The 19,609-nt window shown below is 46.5% G+C and overlaps 1 protein-coding gene and 1 non-coding gene across 2 annotated transcripts in view; both read right to left on the bottom strand.

Annotated features, from left to right (window-relative positions):
* LOC109377358 (voltage-dependent calcium channel subunit alpha-2/delta-3-like) overlaps nt 1-19,609 on the bottom strand; it is a 177,796-nt gene that overhangs the window by 25,978 nt on the left and 132,209 nt on the right. The window contains exon 6 of the mRNA XM_019633697.1: nt 4,322-4,411. Coding sequence (XP_019489242.1) covers nt 4,322-4,411 — 90 coding nt within the window. The remainder of the gene's footprint in view (nt 1-4,321; nt 4,412-19,609) is intronic.
* TRNAT-CGU (transfer RNA threonine (anticodon CGU)) lies at nt 15,978-16,051 on the bottom strand. The gene has a single exon. It is a non-coding gene; the product is annotated as a tRNA-Thr (tRNA).

Below are 19,609 nucleotides of genomic sequence, written 5' to 3' on the forward strand. Positions count from 1 at the left end.
GAGAGAGAGAGAGAGAGAGAGAGAGAGAGAGAGAGAGAGAGAGAGAGAGATTGATTGATTGTGTATTTGAGAAATAACTTTTTTTTTTCTCCACATTGGCTTACAAAGGCAGGAAGAGAACTCTATCATTGAAAGGTCATATTGGTGAAGTGGAAAATAGCTAAAGCTTCATTTTCATGGGAGATTAACCATCTCTGTGTTGTTTCAAAGTGTTTGGCTATTTACAAGCCCAATGGCAAGAGATGGGATGGAAATGTTTCTCTCCTTGGGATAAGTGTGCACTAAAAATGTAGGGTGCCCACTGTCGACAATCTCAAGCAGGAACATTTTGTCACATTTTTGGTTCCTTCCGTTTCTTGCTTTCTAGAATTTACTTTCTGCCCATAACATTTTCTGATTGGCTACGCCCCAGAGGTGCTTTTACAGGTGAAGGCAGAGCGGGTAGGTATGTGGAAGGTTTCCCTGGTTCAAAAATACTTCTGTCACCATGATTCAAGGAAGAAAACACACCATATGTGGGTGATTTCTCTGGATCATAGGAGGGCTGGGAGTGTAAGCTGCCTGCTTGGAGTATACAGAGATAAGATGCCTGAAGCTCTGCTCTTTGAGCTGTGACTTCTACACAATTCTAATCCTGAGGTTATGATATGATATAAAGAGCTCCTGGGTCCATAGCTTGAGTACTGGTATAAGCACATTTTAAAAGGGTTGTTCACCGCGGGACTTCTAGGCCTTCACTATGGACAAGTGCATTGTGCATCTCCCCACCTGACCACGGCACCGATGTGGGAGCATCTTGGCAAACCAGCATTCAACTGGACATGCAATGGGAAACACTGCTCAGGGGAGTCTGAAAATAAAACTGGTAAGTGGAAAGGATGGGGAGAGAAAAGGTACATGGCAAGGAAAAGAAGAGAGGAGGAGATGAAGCGAAGCAGCTCTTCCTGAGGTTGTGGGCAGGGAGTAGGATGACAGCATCTGGAGTAGGAGTGGCTCCCAGAAACCGCAGGCAGCCTAGCAAGAGTTGAGGCTGCCTGGTGTCTCCCTGGTCACAGGGACGGAGCTTCCCACCGAACCCGGCATTGCTGAGAGGGGGCTAGGCACCCTTCCCCAGGCTGAATTCTCAGTCCCAGTCTACCAGGACAGGCTTCATGTGACTGTGATGTGACAGCTACTCAAGGGCCCACGCTTGGCTTACTGCTCTGCTGTCTCTCTCTTAAAATTCTTAGTAACTTTTGAACAAGGGGCCTGCCTTTTCATTTTGCACTGGACCTCACAAATTATGGGGCCAACGCCAGGTCTCTTCCGATCCCCATTTTACAGAAGAGGAAAATAAAGGTGAAATGAGCATAGCTCTCTCAGGGCCACAGACAGAATCAGGCTTCTCAGTTGAGCCTGCCCAACACCAGAGGCCACGACGGGCATCTTAACCCCACAATGAGCATCTTCTACAATAACTCTCACTCCCTTACCAGCTCTGCCGAGGAGCGGGAAAACAGAAATTCACTGCAGGCAGATTTCCAGACAAGGGACTCCCGGGCTCTGCTCTAGACACTATAGGCTTTGGAGATACAAAAGCAGCCAATTTTCCAATTGTGAAAAGTCTTTTCAATATTGCCCCCTAGAAAGAGCCTGCTAAGATACCGAGAGCTCAGCATCTCCAAGGCCTGAGAAGGCACCTGTGCAGGTTCAATCAGAACTTCAAGGTCTGGTTTGGCCCTTTGCTCTGGCCGGCTAAGCTTATAAATTATTAATAAGCTGCTAACAGGAATGTGCTGTCCTGAACACTGAGGCTTACATAAACATTAATTATCTGTAGCCGACAGCCCCTTGGAGTGAGGTGAGACGGAACGGCCTCGGGTTTATCCTGAGGAAGCTGGTGTGGCACCTTCCCTCCTTTTTTTCTCTCTCCTCTGCCATCATGGCACTGGCTCAGACCTAAGTGGCCTTCTGGGTACCAACAGATTTTCTCAGTAAAAGAGTCTCGAATCAGGTCGTACCCTTGGTTTGAGAGGCCAACGTCACTAGCAGGAACATGGCACGTTGTGGAGTCAGACGTAACTGACCACTACACATGACCCGTGCAATGGTGGGGAATGGTACCCTGCACACTGACATCAGCCTGCCCCACAGAGCTGCCTGGTGACTCAGGGCATGAGGCTCCTGCACGTATAGCTGGTCTCCCAGCGCCTGCGACACCTCAGCGCAGCAGCTGCTCCATTCAGTGCCTGTTTGCTCTCAGCTTCACCCCATGCCTTTTCCCTGCAAATCACATTTCCCAGGCCCCCCAACAGTTTTGACGAGGTTCATCTGAAGGATAATACTGGAGGACACAAGGGATAAGTAAAGGTATTTCTCCTTTTCTCTCTGCTTTAGGCATGTGGGCCTTTTCTGGCAATGGCTGCTCTCCTCCACAGCGCTAGCTTCCACAGGACAGGTCCTGCCCTCCATGATCCCAGCGCTTGCTGGGCAGCCCCTCCCTGGCTCTGTTCCCATCTGGATGGCCGCAGCGAGGAGCGTCTGATGGAGCCCCTCCGTCCGGATGTCCCTCCTAACACAGAGAAAAGCTGCCTCCAGCCAGCCCTAATCTGTGAATTGTTTCATTCCCTGTTTGGTCTTTCAGCTTTTCCATCCCCTGTGCAACAAATTCCCTGAATTAAACTCCTGCTGTGTGAAATACCTGGAATGGCTTCTATTTCTCTGCTTCTTCACATCTTAACTGCTGGCCCAAGCCACCATTATAATTGAATGGCCTTCCTGCTATTGTCCCTGCCCTTCTATGGCTGCTTCTAAATGCAGCAGACAGCCAAACGCTGCTAAAACCCAACATGGACCATGTCATTCTCCGCTCAGACTCCAGTGACTTTCCAGCCAGCACAGAGCGAGAGCCCAAGTCCTCACTGAGTCTATCTGGCTCCCCATGACCCAGCACCTGCTGCTGCCATGACCTCATTCCTGAGCTCTCCCTGTTCCCCACTTGGCTCCTGTCAGACGGGGCTCCTTGCTATACTGTACATGTGCCAATCATCCCTGCCTCAGGCCCTTTGCATCTGTTGTTCTTGCTAGAAACTTCTCCCTCACGGTATCCACATGGCTGCTTCCTCACTTCCTGTAGGCCTCTGCTCCAACAACACCTCATCAGAGAGATTTTTCTCTGGGTCTCTGTATGAAGCCACGGCTCCTTACATGCTGAAACAACGGTGCTATTGTTCTCCGTAGGACTACTCACTTCATTCTGCCTCTTCTCATTAGAACCGGGCTCAGCAAACCTCTGTAAAAGGCCACGTAGTAAATATTTTAGGTTTTATAGGCCATGTGATCTCTACTGCAACTAATCAACTCTGCCACTGTAGGGAAAAGCAGCCCTGCACAATCCATCATCAGGTGGGCATGGCTATGTTCCAATAAAACATTTACAAACACAGGGTGCGGGCTGGGTTTAGCTCACGGGCCATAATTTGCTGACCTTTGCACTAGAGTGTAAGGTCCTGTGAGGCAAACACTTTGCCTATTCTGTTCTCTGGTGTATCCCCAGTGTCTGACATTAAAAAGCATACCATATGTACTAGCTAATTAAATGATACAGAACCTGAATTGATAAAGTTAGTCATTGTTCTTCCTACTCCCCTTCCAGGGGAACAAGAACACGGAAGCACATGTTGCTGTAGCTTAACACAATTGGATTCCAGGGGAAGAGACACCAGGCCAGGACTCCCCAATGTGTTTCATGGGACGTTAACAGTTGCTACTTGAAAAATGCATTCTTTGTTCAAAGTGTGAGGAACAGAAGGCTAAGAGCAGTCTTTCCTGCAGTATTTATTAGAGACTTGAATATGCTACTGCACCTGGTGAATTTCCAAGGGGCTGAAAGAGAGGGAAAGATAAGAATAGCACTCCCTAAACATACCACACAGAGAAGCCCTTCACCCTCGCAACATTGTCACATTCAGGGATGCGGTGTGACACACAATGAGAAATGGGTCTACTCTATGAAGACACTGAGAGTTTCTCAGATGAAAACAAATCTTCATTAGAAGGTGTCCAAGTGTGAGATGCTGATGGCCCCAGAGTCCGTGAACATGGCCAACCAGTCCCCTGACCAGACTGCACCACCAAGTCAGCCGAGCAGGGGGCGGGTCTGGCCTCACTGGCTGCACCTGGCTCCCCAGACATTGCAAATGGCCAGTTTCACTCTGCCATCCCGTGCCTGTGGATACTGCTCAGTGCTAGCCAGGGCTAATAATAACACTGGCCCGCAACTAGAAAAACAATCCTATCTATTCTGCTGGACATGAGAAAGGCAAGTGAAAGAGAAGCTTACATCGCTGAGAATGTTGAAGGCCTCGTTCAGAGCTATATCCAGCATTCCGATTCCTTTGGCAAAAAGCTTGTCCAGATGCTCCCTGAAGTGCTGAAACAACAAAGCAGAAAATCCATTGGCATCTGTCCTGTCACGTGAAATGCCAACCTTGAATGAACAGGTAGGTGTATGCGAAGGGAAGGCCGATGAACCCCAGACCCAAACAATCATAATTTTTTTTTCCCTTCAAAGTTTAAAATGAAAGACTTATTCAATGTAAAATTTACCTTCCATATGCATTTTTTAGCTTTGATTGGATTTTAGAAAATTGTTGAATTCTGGTGAAAAGCACTGACTTCATCTAAAAATCCCTGCTTCCTTTTCCAGTTTCATCTTCCACGATGCTCTCCCCTTCTAGTATATATTTTCCCACTCCTGATCACTTTTAGGACTCGGTGCATGCTCCTTTTTCTGGGAACCCACTCTCTATCCATCTCTGGCTCTCCTGCCAGGCTCCCTCCCACCTATTTTGGGGACTCAGTTTGAACATCATCCCCTTCCCACCTGAGAAGGCTTCTCAGGCCACCTGCCCCTGAGACTGGCTTAGAATGCGTGCTTGGGGCCCTTGTGTTACACCCCATGCTCAGATCCACCTTGCACTTAGCACTCCAGGCATGTTATCTGCCTGATTAGATTCTGTCCCCACTCAAGACTGTGACATCCCTAAGACAGGGTATGTCTGGTTGCCTACTCTGTCTGTCTCCCATGACTACCCCATTTCTGATACAGGAGGTACTCAGTATCCATCTCCAAAGAGCAAGGACAAAGACTGGATCACAACATGAGAGCTGTGATTATGGCAAGTGAAACACAGGCTAGAGATCAGAAGAGCTTTAAGGGACAAACGAAATGGAAACGAGCCTCTTCGGAAGCAGTCCAAGGCCCTTCTGACTATGTTGGCTCCACAGAGGCCCAGCATTGCTGGAGATTAAAGGGGACAAAAGAAAGGAACTGTGGAGCCCCACACAACAAGGGGGCAACAAGGGGGCAAGAGCAGGTCCAGGTGCATGCCCAGGGACAGTGAGTGTGTGCAGTGTCCGCTGACCCACAGCCCATGTCCACAGTGACACAGCTGCCTGGCATTGTTTTCCAACTGATCTACTCCCAAACCACTTCTTTTCTACTGCAATGAACTCTTCTCTTCCCAAGGCGTCCATGTCCTTGCCTGCTGGGGAAACTGGCAGGAGGAATCATGAGGAGAGACAGAAGCATGGTGAATGGGCGAATGGGAAACAGCTGCAAGCGATTTCCTGGCCTATGAATGGCTTTCTTTCTTTGGGGGGCCTGGGAACCAACGATGCCCCAAGAATGCCATCGTCATTTAGAGGATGCATCTGGCTATAGAATCAGAACGGATCAGAATGACCAACCCTAGGACATGGCTTGTGGTCCTAAGATACTGTCCTGCCTGGGCCCCCTCAAGTGGCTGCTGGTCATGGGGGTGGGCTGCAGGCTTGCTGGCAAACTGGACTAGAGTTTGGGTGGGCTCCGCACAGTGATTCAGCTTGAATGACACCCAGGCCTAACTCGGATCAAGGCTGGACCTGATCTTTCACGTTGGGAATATTCATACAGCCCACAAGACCCTGGCCCAACCCTCCCTCACAGCAACTGCAGCCTGGGGCTCATCTTAGCAGCCACAGTTATCAAAGCCGGCTCTACAGCAGGTGCTTAACAAACGCCAGGCCAATAAGTCCGCAAACAACCCTGTGAGGGTCCATCATCCCACCTTTCAGAGGGAGAGACTGAGGCTCAGCACTGTGCTCTAATTCACACACCTCCTAACGGCCTGGACTAGATCCCACGCCAGCTCAGCTTCACCCACTCTAATGCCCTCCTTTCCATAATGCATCTGCTTCTTTTATGTGGGGAGGGGGGAATATCTTATATGCCAGGCACTGGCCATGAGCTTGACATATCTGGCCAGTGTGGTCTGTGTCCTAAGAAATGCTTTTCCTTAATCCCTGTGCTGGGCTGTGGCTGAGTCTTCAGGTGGTTATCAGTTGCCTGAGTGATGGAGTAGAGGGATGCTAAAGGCCAGGGAAGCAGGCGAACCCCACAGCCAGGATCCAAACCTGGTGCTTCTCTGGTCTTCCTGCCTGACGCCCAAGGCCCAGCAGGATACTAAGCACATGGTGTGTCCTCCATGAGCACCTGGTGAACAAATCCAGGCAGTTAACTGAATGTGAGGAAGCCAAGGGGTCCTGGCTGTGGGTGGGATGGAGGGGATCAGGACAGATCAGTCTGCCTTCACCAGGGATAACTTCCCTGGGAAACCTGACTGTGGGCGAGTGTCGACCACCAAGAAGACTTAGATTGGCCAGTGTCACCCCACACATCCTACAGGACACAGACGCTGATGAAACACCCATCACACAGCTTGCAGAGGGGCGGGTGTTTAACCAGCTTCAGGCTCACATGGCAGTGAGCAGACCCTGCCTGACAAGTTAATTCTATTCATCTGATGTCATTTTTGTCAACTGTATTTAATTGTGCTCAGTCACACAAGTTTACTCTGTATTGTTTTTTTTTAATAACACAGCAACCCCATTTAATTTTTCTTTTAATCCATGTGTGGCTGTGTGTCATGTGGAGAAAGGCCCTTCAGGCAATGGTTGCTTTTATTGTTGGACATTTAAGAGTAAAATGTAACAACATGTCATAGATTTCCCTTAAATTCACTTTTATAACAAGGTCAGTTGTGACTGTTTTTCCCTGGTACAAATCTGGTCCATATATGACATGGAAAAAATATTTCCTCAGGTTAAGGGTTTCCCAATGATATCACAGATGAAGAACTCTCTCTGTTTCTTTCTCTCCAGTCTCCCTCATGCCCAAACTCCCTTTTCTCCTGCTCCTTACCTGGTCTTCTAGGCTGCTCAGCCCAACTCTCAGCCCAACTCTCCTCTTACACAAAACCGGATCTGGCCTTCCAGGGAACTGCCTCCCGTGATGTGACTTCCACTAAGAGCTGCTTTGTTCACTATGGTAGCCATGAGCTACATGTAACTATTTACATTAAGTTCAATCAAAATTACCTAAAATGAAAAACTCAGTTCCGCAGCCTCAGTAGCCCCATTCAAGCGCTCAAAAGCCCCACGTGGCTATAGGCTGCTGCATGGGACAGTGATGATTAAAGAGCATTTTCAGCATTGCAGGAAGTTCTGTTGGACAGGGCTGATCTGGAGCCATGAGGGCTAGACCTGACTTTCCTCCTCACCAAGCCACTGACCAATGGTCCGTCCGAGGAATCGCTAAGGCTTGTGGTACCCAGTGAAGACATGTGATTTTTGCTTACCCAGCATCCATTCCTCTTCTGATTTCCCCTCTATCCCACTGCCCGGAATTTATATGATTTAGGTAAGGCTAACACCTTTCTCCTTCCTTCCCCGATCAGTGGGTGGGCCCGTTTACCAGGCCTGTCCAATATGTGAATTCTGTACCATTGGCCACTGTCAGTCAGGGGCACATGATCCAACCCTTGGGCTTCGGCTTAAATGTAGGGAAGAAGACTCCCTCCAGTGAGATTACTGAGAGGTCAGGGAGGAAGCCCAGTGCTGCCAGCAGCAGCTATCTAGCCACAACATGGGAAGAGCTCACCTGAGTAAAGGTGATAGCCAAGCAGAAAAAAGCCCACAGTGGAAGGGGCAGGACAGAATCTGTCAACATGATCTGAGCCTCTAGATCTAGCCATGTTTAACTTGTTCATGTAAGTGGGCCAATAAACTTGCTTTGTTGCCTGACTGGCTTTTAGCTAGGTTTGGACCACCTAATGGAAAAGACCTTGATGACCATGACCATCACCATGACCTTGGCTGAGACAATACCTGCCCCAAACTACCCCTGCATTACAGTGATGCTCCCAATCTCATGTCTGCTCTCACCCTCCTCCCCTTCCTGATGGCTGTCATTGCACTGCCTGGTTTTCACAACCTGTAGGGGTGCCCGTGCCACCTACAGCAAGGCACTTCACACCCAGCATACTGTAGGGGCACATGGATTTAACAGCAGTGCTTTAGCTACCATGGCACAGAGTGACCTGCTGAGGATGAATCCTAACTGTGTGCACTCCAGGGGTGGTGTCTGTAAGGGGGCTGGTTGACTGCCCGACAACCTCCTCATCAACACAGATTTCATTTTCTCTACTCCCAGTTGTGCCTGCTTTCAGATTCAAACATTATAATACTTAATGCAGTCATTGTGTGTATGCAATTGGTATATAGACCCCATGGACTCTGGGGGGAAAAAAACCTGAACTAGGATTCAGAAGACTGAATTCTAGTCCTGATTACACCATTTACCAACTATGAAGCCCTGAGGCACATAGCGTGGCTCTCAGGCCTCAGTTTTCCCCCCTGTGAGATGGGAATGGGACAGTTCCTGTGGAGTGGGTGGAAGATGAGGGCATCAGAGCCTCAGAGCCGTAGGCAAAAGGGGTGGTCTGCGTTCCAAGTGCCAACCTCCCACTTACCCTCTATCAGTCTGAGTAAGATGCTTCCTTCAGTTTTGTCCTCGCTTTCCTCCTAACGCAAGGGTGACTGGGCTGACCGCTCACTGATATTACAAGAAAAAGGAAGTCATCGGGAAGGACCACGACGGCAGGAAAATGTGAGACTATTTTAACTGCATAGTCACTCAAAGAAGGATTTTTAAAAATCCTGCACAACTTTATCCCTCAAACATCTTCTATGCCAACTTTCTTATTTGCAATGTCACAATCTAATACACCTTGAAAAATGACTTATTGTGCCCTTCAAGGTTCAGGTTTTATTAAATGGAGAGGGACACGTGGTTGATTTCACCAACACCAAGACCTGCGTGTCTTCCAGAGCCAGCTACAGAGAACAGAAGGTTCCAGATTGCCCGAGCCAGGAAGACACTCCTCAACAACTGTGTGCCAGAAGGTGGCCCGTTTTCATTATTTTTCTAAATTAAAATAAACAATTTATTGGAAGTGGTGACAGTTCCATTTTATTATGAAACTTCAATAAAGGAGGAGGAGAGTGGCTTTTTATCTTTGCTTTAGGCACTCATGAAGCATATGCTGCAGCCCGGGAAAAGGCCTTGCTTCCAAAGCAATTAAGGCCGCTTAATGCCTGGGGAGATGAACCGACACACACTCCGCGACTTCCCGTGCCCTGGTGCCAGCAGGCACAGCGAGGCCGCTTATCTCTGTGAAACACTCATAGCATCCCAGCCAGCAGAGGGTCCCGGGAAATAACCCTCTCCCTCCACCAGCGTTTGATTTAGTTGAATCAATAGTGATAACTCTGTGTGCGATAATAACAATCATGTTTTTTTTTTCCTGTCTGGATAATTATAATTAATGTATGAGGCCTCCCCATTAAGACCAGGGGATTATGATGAAAGCAGGCATCAGGAGACAAACCCACCCCCTATCCACATAACCCCTGAGACCCGGGGTCCTTGCTGGAGCTATCTGCCAGGGGGAGGCTAACAGCCACTTTCTCAGTGATGCCCATCACGTTATTCCAGTTCGGCAGACCTGAATTTTGTGCCTAGTGGATGCGGATGATGGTCACTGCAGCATCTCAGCTCCGGAAAGGCTTTCAGAAATTGTTACCCCCCCAAGTCCTCCAATGGCAGCCAATGCTGACTGAATGACAGCCGCATGTGAGGCACTGTATGCTTTTCATGCACTACCTCACTTGATTCTCCTCACATCCCTAAAAAAAGGTACTATTATGTTCCTGTTTTCTTTAAAGCAAATGGAGACTCAGAATGGTGAAATATTTGCCCAAGATGGCAGAGCGAAAAGGAGGAAGGTGGGTTTCAAAGTGCCGAGCTCCATATCTGAACCCCTAGGCCACATAGCCCTTCCCAATACCCAGAGCACAAGTGTCAACATTCCTGGTCAAGTACAGCATACAGGAGGCACAGAGCCTATCGGGTCACGTGCAAAGCCACAACCCCATTCAGGGCTGGCTTCATGGGCGTGAGACCCATACAGCTGCACAGGGGCCCACGTTTAGACGGCCCCATGCTTGGTTTAATGTTTTGCTGTCACTGTCTTGAAATTCTTAATACTTTTACTTTTGAATTTGTGATTTGTCAATGAAGTCCAGTGGAACAAGAGCATGTGTAAACAAAGGACATGGGCAGCAGGCTTGTCCCCTGTTCCTATGCAGGCATTCATAAAATGTGCTTGATTTCGTCAGGTTACTTTGCACTGTGGCTGTTAGGCCACAAGCTAAAATCAAGTAATAAAGGGAAGAGTGCCCTATAGAGGCTCTCCAATTTTCGGCTCTGTCAGTAACAGACGTGGTGCCACTTGCCTTCTCCTAAAATAGGGGTATTGCTCACATCAGTTAAGTCAGCCTAAATAAGTGAGGAATGCCCCAACGGTCACCTCCGTCTCATTCTGACATCAAGCTCCTCACCGAAATTTCCAAATAAGCCTTCACAGGTCTCTGCGGTAGGTGCCCTTGGCCCTGAGCACGAAACCCAAATTGTAGAGGCTCATTTGTCGGGGACCCAGAGGGCGTCCACACCTATCCTCTGACCCGACTGGGATACCAGAACGCAGGGTGAGTTACTATAAACATGAACTCTGTGTCCTGATACAGTTCCTCCTGGCAACACCTTCCCAACCCCAACCCTGGAATGACTCCCCCGGGCTCCAGTTTAGTCTGAGAAATCTGCTGGCTGAATTTGACTGCATCTTTTGGGCACATATGACAGGGACCCAGGGCAATGACCAGTCGATGTATTTCCCAGGAAAGGCACCAATCTTGTGGCCTTGCTTCCACAGAGCCTGGCCTCCAGTTCATCAGACCCTCATTTGTTTCCAGTGGGGAAAGTAGACAGTGACATGGTGTTTCTCAAACATAAAAACAGAATGGCCCAAGAAAACTGGTATGAAAGAGTCAGGCCCAGATGTTTGCAATTTGGGAGAGAAAGTACAGACACTGAGAGAACCTTGTCTGAGCCCGTCCCGCTTTTCCTTAATGTTGTCTATAACAAATTGAAGTGTCTGAAGGTAGCAGCTGTTGAATGCTAATGCCAAATTAGAGACATGATAGATCTCCTGGATGTGAACGCTGAATGTTATTTCATGCCAGGTAGTCAGATTAGCTACCACCTCATTTCGATGGCAAGAACACTAATGGTGCCATGCAAGACGATGGCGATTGAGTCTGGAATGGGAGATTCTCTGCAATCGGGAAATATCTAACATAGAACGGACACCTCTACCAAAGCGGTCCATGGCGGAGCAAGGCTGGGTCCAGGAGGTCTCACTGCCACTTCATATCAGCTCATTGTCCTCCTTGTCGGGTGTCCGAGGGAGCCAGCTCTGTGAACTTGCGAGGGGCTGAAGAAAGGCACGGCCCACAAACTTCTGCTTTGTGTCTTGGCTCGGTGCGAGGGCATGTGTGTAAACAGCAGGCTTCACCCTTCATGTCTTTCTGACATTTCTGAAGGTCCAAGTTCATCTTTTATAAACTTTATGAAAACCTTGATTTGAATCCATTTTATTTCTTGGAGGAAGAATGCTTTCATCAGCTGCAGTATGCACGAGCAGACGGGAGTCACAGTTTCAGCTAATTCCAAACATGGTGCCAAGCTCTGTGGAAGCCGCGATTTCGAAGAGATGTGTATTTATAATCGGCATCCAGGGAGAAGGGAACACAAACGAGGCCCTGTGAATGCCGTGGGCTTGTCTTCACCAAGCCACCCCTTCCCAGTCAGGCTGACGGTCCTTTGCATCCAAATGCAAAGTTATAGCCGACCGTGGAAGGAGCCCAGAGCTAAGGGCATGCATTTGGAGCCATGGTCCCTGTGCTCGCCCATTCAGTGGCGGTGACATTCATTTCTAGGGCAGCTTGGCAAACGCATGTGACCCATGCTAAATTAGACCTTTTTCTGTATGATCACTTGGAAAATTCGTATTGTATTCAATTAAGATATACTTGTTTTAATCATCTCTGTATTTTGCCAAATTAATTACATATGGGTATTGAACTTAATTGTCTAAATGTCTTCCAATTGCACTAAAGTCTGTGAATAAGCAAATACCCTGTATGAAACTGTGACTTCTTTTGCTGTTTGTTTTTTAGGGATGTATCAACATTTATTTGACCAGTCACCTACTGATGAAAATTTAGGTTTTAGTATCTTATTTTTTCCAGACATTACTACAGTAAACATTTTTATACACACATAGGGGTGTCACAGTGCATACGTACAGTAATATCAATACAATGACTTCATAGAAGGGAAATTATTGGGCAAATAACTTCTTCATTTATACCATGAACAGTTACTGTGAGAATTTAATGAGATAATTCAAAGTCCAGCATATAGTAAACACTCAGTAAAAGCTAAGTCTTATTAGTAGGGCACCCAAATTACTGTATATCGAGCCTATTAAAGTATCCAAATTGAAATCCTAAAATGAAAAATAAAAACAGCACACATACCCCCACCCACCCACCCATGCACCCACTCACACAACTCTACATATAGCAAAAGGAAAGTCATTGGCTCCTAAGGAAAGACTGGGAATGCAGGCAGAGACCAGGGACTCAAAGATGCTCTCAGGGGCTGGGTCTCTCTGTGTCTATCTCCTGGTTCTCTGTGTCTTTCATTCCACCAGCAGGCTTAACCACACAGTTGCCTACATCAGTGGTCATACATGGTCCTGGCCTAGTCTGCCCAGTGGTCAGAGCTGAGGCTGCTGGACAAAACACGGGACACTTAATGAACTTTGAATTTCAGATAAAAAACAAATAAAATACTAAAAGTTTATTCATTGTTTGCCTGAAATTCACAGTTAACTGTGTACCCTGTTTGTTCATTTATTTTGTTAACACTGGCAACTCTACACCAACAAATTTCTATCAGAAAAGTTCCCAGAAACATTCTGATTAGCCCAGCTGAGGTTATATGTCTGGGTCTGAACTAACCAGGTGGCCAGAGAGTGGGGTCCTTGACTTACTTGGCCTGGATCATGTGCCCATTACTGAACTTAAGGTCAACAGCAAGAACTGGGGAAAGTCCCACCTAACCTTCACCAAATGAATCTGCTAAGAACAGAGGGATTTCATTGAGATGAAGAAGGAGTGGGGATGCTGGACTGATAAAAACTTATAAGGAGCTTGTGGAAGATGTGCAGCCTTTCACTGGCTTAGTCCACATTCTCAGAGAAATGATACGGCCAGGGCAGCAAAGACACACACACACACACACACACACACACACACACACACACAAATGCACACACACACACACACACAAATGCACACACACACACACACACACTTTTCCACATGGAGCCAGTGCTTTACTCTGCAGCATGTTGAGATGGAAACACATGTAATAAGGAGATAAGAAACAAATGGTTGCTTTTCCCAGGGAAAAATCACAATATGATGCAAAATGTTAGAGAAAAGTGTTTCTGGAAAATAGGTGGTCCTGGGGAGGATTTGAGGCCTAGCAGAAAGGGAGTGACTGAGGCAAAAGAGAAGATGATCTTGCTGACAGCTAATATTTAGTGGGTGCTTTCTACACATCAGCTGTGGCCTGAGCACTCATGAGTAGCGTCTCCTTCAAGCCTAAATCCAAGAGATATGGCCTCTCATTACCCTCATTTTATAAATGAAGAAACAGACTCAGAGGGTTCTCATCACTTGACAAGATTTCACAGCTAATAAATGACAGATCTGGGACTTAAATCCAAGCATTCAGTCTCTAAAATATATACTTCCCCCGCAAAAATTATTGTCATAGAAAATTTCCATTATCAACTCATGGCAAATCTTGTTTTACCAACATCCCATCACCACCTACTTCCATCCCCCCCTTGGGTAGCCAGCTTCTAAGATGACCTCTAACAATCCTCACCATGTGATATTCACACCTGTGTGTGTGGGGCCCTCCCACACTATGCCAGGGCCAGGGTTGGGCTCTGTGACAACAGACGACAAAGCAGTGGTATGCCACTTGCAAGATTAGGAGGTAAATGACTATAGTTTTCAACATGGCTGCTCTCCTGATCTCTGTTGGGTAAATCAATCTATGGGAAGCCGACTTTTTGGTTAGCAACAGTCCTAAGGAGGTGGCCATGCAGTGAGAAATTGGAGCTTCCAACCAAAACATACCAACGAACCAATGAACTGAGATCTCTTGCCAATGGCCACATAAATGAGATGAGAAGTAGGTCTTCCATCATAGTCAGGACATCAGATGACTGCAGACCTCAGCCAATATACTCAGTGAAACCTTAGGAAAGACCCCAAGAGAAAACCATCCAGCTAAGCCACTCCTGAATGCCTGACCCTTGGAAACACTGTGAGATGATCGATGTTTGTTGTTAGAAGCTACTAAATCTGGGGGAAATTTGTTCCATAACAATAGATAATTAATACAGCTTCATCCATATTTTTTTATGCATATCCCAGACATCATATTTCATCAGTGAAAATGACAATAGAATTTGTCTCTGAAAGATAAAAACTTTAAAAAAGAAAAGCACAATACACATTTAACATTGTGCCAGTCACAATCACACAGTTTGAATCAGGATGCAAACAAGATTCATACATTGTGATTGGTTGATAGTTCTCTTAAGTCTCTCATTCTAGAGTTTCCTCTCTATTATTTTACTTATAATCCTTTGCTGAAGAAACAAATTTGTTTGTCACTAAAGTGCCCAGAATCTGAATTTTGTTGATTGCATTCCTGAGGTGATATTTAACATGTTCCTCTGTCTCCTGTATTTTAGTAGATAGATCAGATTCAGGCTTGAAAATAATGAGGTTTGACTACTTATGCATGTATGTATGTATGTATGTATGTATGTATGTAGGTAGGTAGGTAGGTAGGTAAGTATGTAGGTATGTAGGCAGGCAGGTATATATTTGGCATTTATTTCATTTACGGTGCTATTACTTCCTTCAGACAAATGTCTGGTAGTCTCCTTGTGATCCTAGCAGCCCCTGATGCTCAATGCCTAGGTTCATTAACTCATTAGAGGTGACATATTAATTCTATCAGACCTCTTTATTAGATAAAAAATTTCTAGAAATTTCTAGAAATAGGACCTTTCCCTCTTACACTATTTGGTTATCTGAAGAATCATTTGTAGAGGAAAGTTCGATAAATGCTTACTGTTCTTTATTTGTTTATTGGTTTTCAAGATAAAGATTGGTCCAAAGGTAACTAATGAGGGGTCCTCTCCCTCTTTTTTTTTTTAGTATCATCATACACTTATGGTTTTTCATTTTTTTAGTGTAAGCATGGATTATAACATATATTTTGTGTTTCAATCTGCTGCTAATTTTTTTGAGGGGTATGCTCAATTTGACCCATTTTTGGACAGTGGGAGCCTCTTCTCTTCAGATGTGCACTCACATCCTTTCACAGTAAGTAGTCAACAGCTTCCTGCTGTCGCAACAGACAAGATATTCTGGGCTCATCTGGTTCATTTTCTGCCCTGACCTGGAACTTGGCATTTCTCCAAGAGCCCAATAAAACCCCCATTCTTTTTAAATTTTTTTACTTTTATTTTTTTATTGGGGAACAGTGTGTTTTTCCAGAACCCATCAGCTTAAAGTCAAGCAGTTGTCTTCAATCTAGCTGTGGAAGGCGCAGCTCATGGCCCATGCAGGGATCGAACCAGCAACCTTGGTGTTACGAGCACTACACTCTAACCACCTGAGCTAACCGGCCACCCCCAAAACCTCCATTCTTAACCACTCCCATTCTAGAGACTCTGTGCTTTCCTTGGGTACACATCTGGGAAACAAGGGAGAAGAAGGAACAGAAGAACAAATCAGGCCAATGGAAGGGACAGATCAGTAAACGGTAGTCTGAGCAGCTCATCAAGAGGGTAGAACGTGGTGCGAATCATTCCATTTCTGTGATGGGCAAAGTGACAAGGAAATAAGGTAAGGAAGTACTTGCTAGACACAGGTCAAGAATTTACTCCAATAACAGGAAACATGGTAAGGGAAAGAAAGGTTGGAGTGAGAAGAAGAGTTTGATGAAAGAGGCAGGGCATGTAGACTATACTAAGTCAGGCTCTGTGCTTGGTCAGGACCATAATGAGAATTCAGATTCCATCACCCAGGAGGGGATTGGGCCTCCAAGGGAATCCATTCTATCCAACCCCCATCTGTGTTGTATGAAGTGAAGTCTGACTACATGAACCCCACATCTTCCCTATCATGGTCTCTTCTCTGCTTTTCCCACGGCACACATTTTATCCCAATCTCCTTAGCCTGCTGGCTTATATTCATTCATTAAGTCACCAAATATTGATTAAGAACCAATCAAATGTCAGCTATTATACCTGATCAACTGAGAAAAAGCAGATTTGGCCTCTGCCCACAGAGTTCATTTGCCAATGGGGGAAGGGGGAGACAGACCACAACCAGTAAGCACAGAGATATATTCAAGAGTAACAAGTGCCATCAAGGAAAGGCTCAGGGCACTTTGGTGGCATACCACAGGGGCCCTGAGGGAGGGCCCAGAGATTAAATAGGCAAAGGCAAGAGAGCAGGGGGATGAGCATTATAGGTAGAGAAATAGCACGTGCCAAGGCCCTGTGGCAGGGAGAAACAGTGCACACGTAAATGACTGTGGTCCCTGAGACCAGGGCACAGAGGGGGATGGGACATGGTGGACCATGAACCTGGAGAGCCAGGAAGGAACCAGACCTGGAAGGTGCTTATAGGCCACATTTAGGGCTTGTGTTCAATATAATTATTAGCTAGAATGATTGTTTAAAGGATCAATGAGGCTCAGAGCTAAGATGAAATGACAGGCTGTGAGGTTCATAAATGAGAAAGGAAACCCTTCTCAAGGACTTCCAAATCAGCAGCAGGTGGACCACGGACCGCACCGAACAGGGTAACAGAAGCCTGGGGACATTCACATGCTATAAAAGGAAATAGCAACAACCAACCGGAAATTAACAGATAGATTTTCAACCACAGGACATGAAATCAACAGAGAGCTTTATAGACATCATGCTTCCAGTCCAGGAAAATTAAGAGTCCAACACTGACGAGGTGAATACAACTGCAGAAGAGATCCTCCAAGTAGTAATTTTATGATGTGTGAATTTAAAAAAAAATTAATTCACTGTCATTGTAAGACTAAAGATAAGCCTCTTTTAAATACCCAAGTTGTTTGTCTGAATGAAAATGCTTCCTTACAAATGTGCAGTATGGCTGACCATGAAAAATGCAAATCAATGAACATAATGTATATTGTAAGAGGTCTTACGGCTCACAGGCACAGATCAACTAAATACCAACTGGGCTAAGTTCTGCTCCTTTGACCCAGTTTCTGTGGATGGTCTCAGGATGTTTCTCAGTGGTGTCCACCTGTGCAGGCTCCCCAAGCTGCTCTTCTTCATGTCTAGTCATGAGGCAGTCTATACTCACAGGGCTTCCCCGAGACCACTCCCTTTGTCTCCTGGCCACAGGGGACACAGGGGCCCCTCTTCAGCACACAGACCACTCGCCTGAAGGGTGGAACTGCCGTCCAGTCCCATCTGCTGCTGTGGTCCAGGCATCTCAGCTGGCTCAGGAATGAGGTCCTCACGTGGCCATCAGCCACTAGGCATCCTCCACTAATTAGCTGGCCTTTTCCATTTGTTAGGGAACCTTCCCAGGGCCCTGGAGGTTATCTGCTTCTCAGCCTGGCAGGCACCAGATTTCATGAGTTTAATTAACATATCTCTACTCACCTCTAATTGAAATTAAAAGAACTTTAGAAAGAAGATAATTATTTGCATCATGCAGAGAAAAATAGCAAAATATGCTAATCGTGTGACATCTGGATAGTGTTCTTCACGAATCTAATAAAGGCAGGAGCTGGAGGAGGTCCATGACGTGGGGTGCAGGCCCCCTCTGCGCCCCCAGACATCACCTTCACAGAGCCCATTGGGCATTTTCCTCTGTTGCTCAGGGTCTTCAGGCTGCTTCTTATTTCAGGTGGGCTACAATTATGAGCCAGCAGAACGAGTCATGTGATGGCAATACAGGGTGAGTCCACGGCAGGGTTTCCTGAATAAACCTGGAGGCAAAGGGCCTTATCGCCTACCTAGGTCACAGGCGCCCTGACCAGGAAATGCCTGGCCATTGAAGAAAAAGGACTTGTCCTCCGACAGGGGCACTTTACAGAAACCACCTTCTCCGTTCCACTGCTTGTTAGTGAGCCCACTTCACTCCCTGTGGGTCCCTGAGAAGAGCAGAGGAAGGGCACGGAGGCCAAGCCTGGGATGAGACAGTGAGGGCACCAGCACACTTTCTTTAAACCTCATCCTTGTAACGTACTCCTTTCTGGATTCATTTATTTAAGAAAATGCCACATGACTTTGGAATTCTACAATAGGCACCAAGTTTCTTCTTTTTAACCTTTTCCCTCTGCATCCTGCCAAAACCTGAATCGCATTTTCAAGTAAGCACCATGTAGAAAACGCTGCCTCCCCTGACATGGTACTTCTTGACCAAGTTTGTAAGGATTCTTCTGTGTATTCCACTCCTTCCTGATACCAAGTGAGAGGAGACGCTGGATACCCATGTGCCCCAGAGGCCTCATCACTCCACGTTCCTAGTTTTATGGGAACGCCTTGTTTGAGCACAAGAGCAGACATACTAAATTAACAAAATGGCCCCTTCTGGTTAGTCTTTTAGAAGAAAAATGACTTCACTGCTGAATGATTCAAGTCTAAGTGTGATCCTGAGGACCTTGAGAACAAGGACCCCCTGGCTGAGGGGATACTGCCTCTGAGGGAAATCATGGCGTGTCTGAATCCATGAAGTGGGACATAAAATGACATGCAGAGGATTTATATACAGAGTCATTTGAAAGCTGTTTAACAAAGATCTTTCATATAACTTCCTGAAATAAATACAATCCTAGAAATGGTCAACAATTTGAAATGTCACGTGACTCAAAACCCCAGCTCAATTCTATGCAACCCCCACTCATGGAACACCATGCCCAAAGTACAATTTTAATGTTTCAATCGAGCGTGACTGTGTTACACTTTGCCCAGGCCCAGTCGTGACTTGGAAGGGAAACTCTCAAAGGTTATTGCTGCAGTCCCTGGGTCAGGAACCCAGGGACAACCCTCACCTACACACTCTTCCCTGGGGTCTAGGGCGAGCCTGGGATGTGCATCCTGACCACATACCTGCAAAGAGGACGATGCTACCTTTCAGTGAAGGGGAAGCTATGAAAACCAGGCATCAGAAGAGAGGTGTTTGAAAAAAA

This window comes from Hipposideros armiger, unplaced genomic scaffold (assembly GCF_001890085.2).
Source record: "Hipposideros armiger isolate ML-2016 unplaced genomic scaffold, ASM189008v1 scaffold_1374, whole genome shotgun sequence".
Lineage (NCBI taxonomy): Eukaryota > Metazoa > Chordata > Mammalia > Chiroptera > Hipposideridae > Hipposideros > Hipposideros armiger.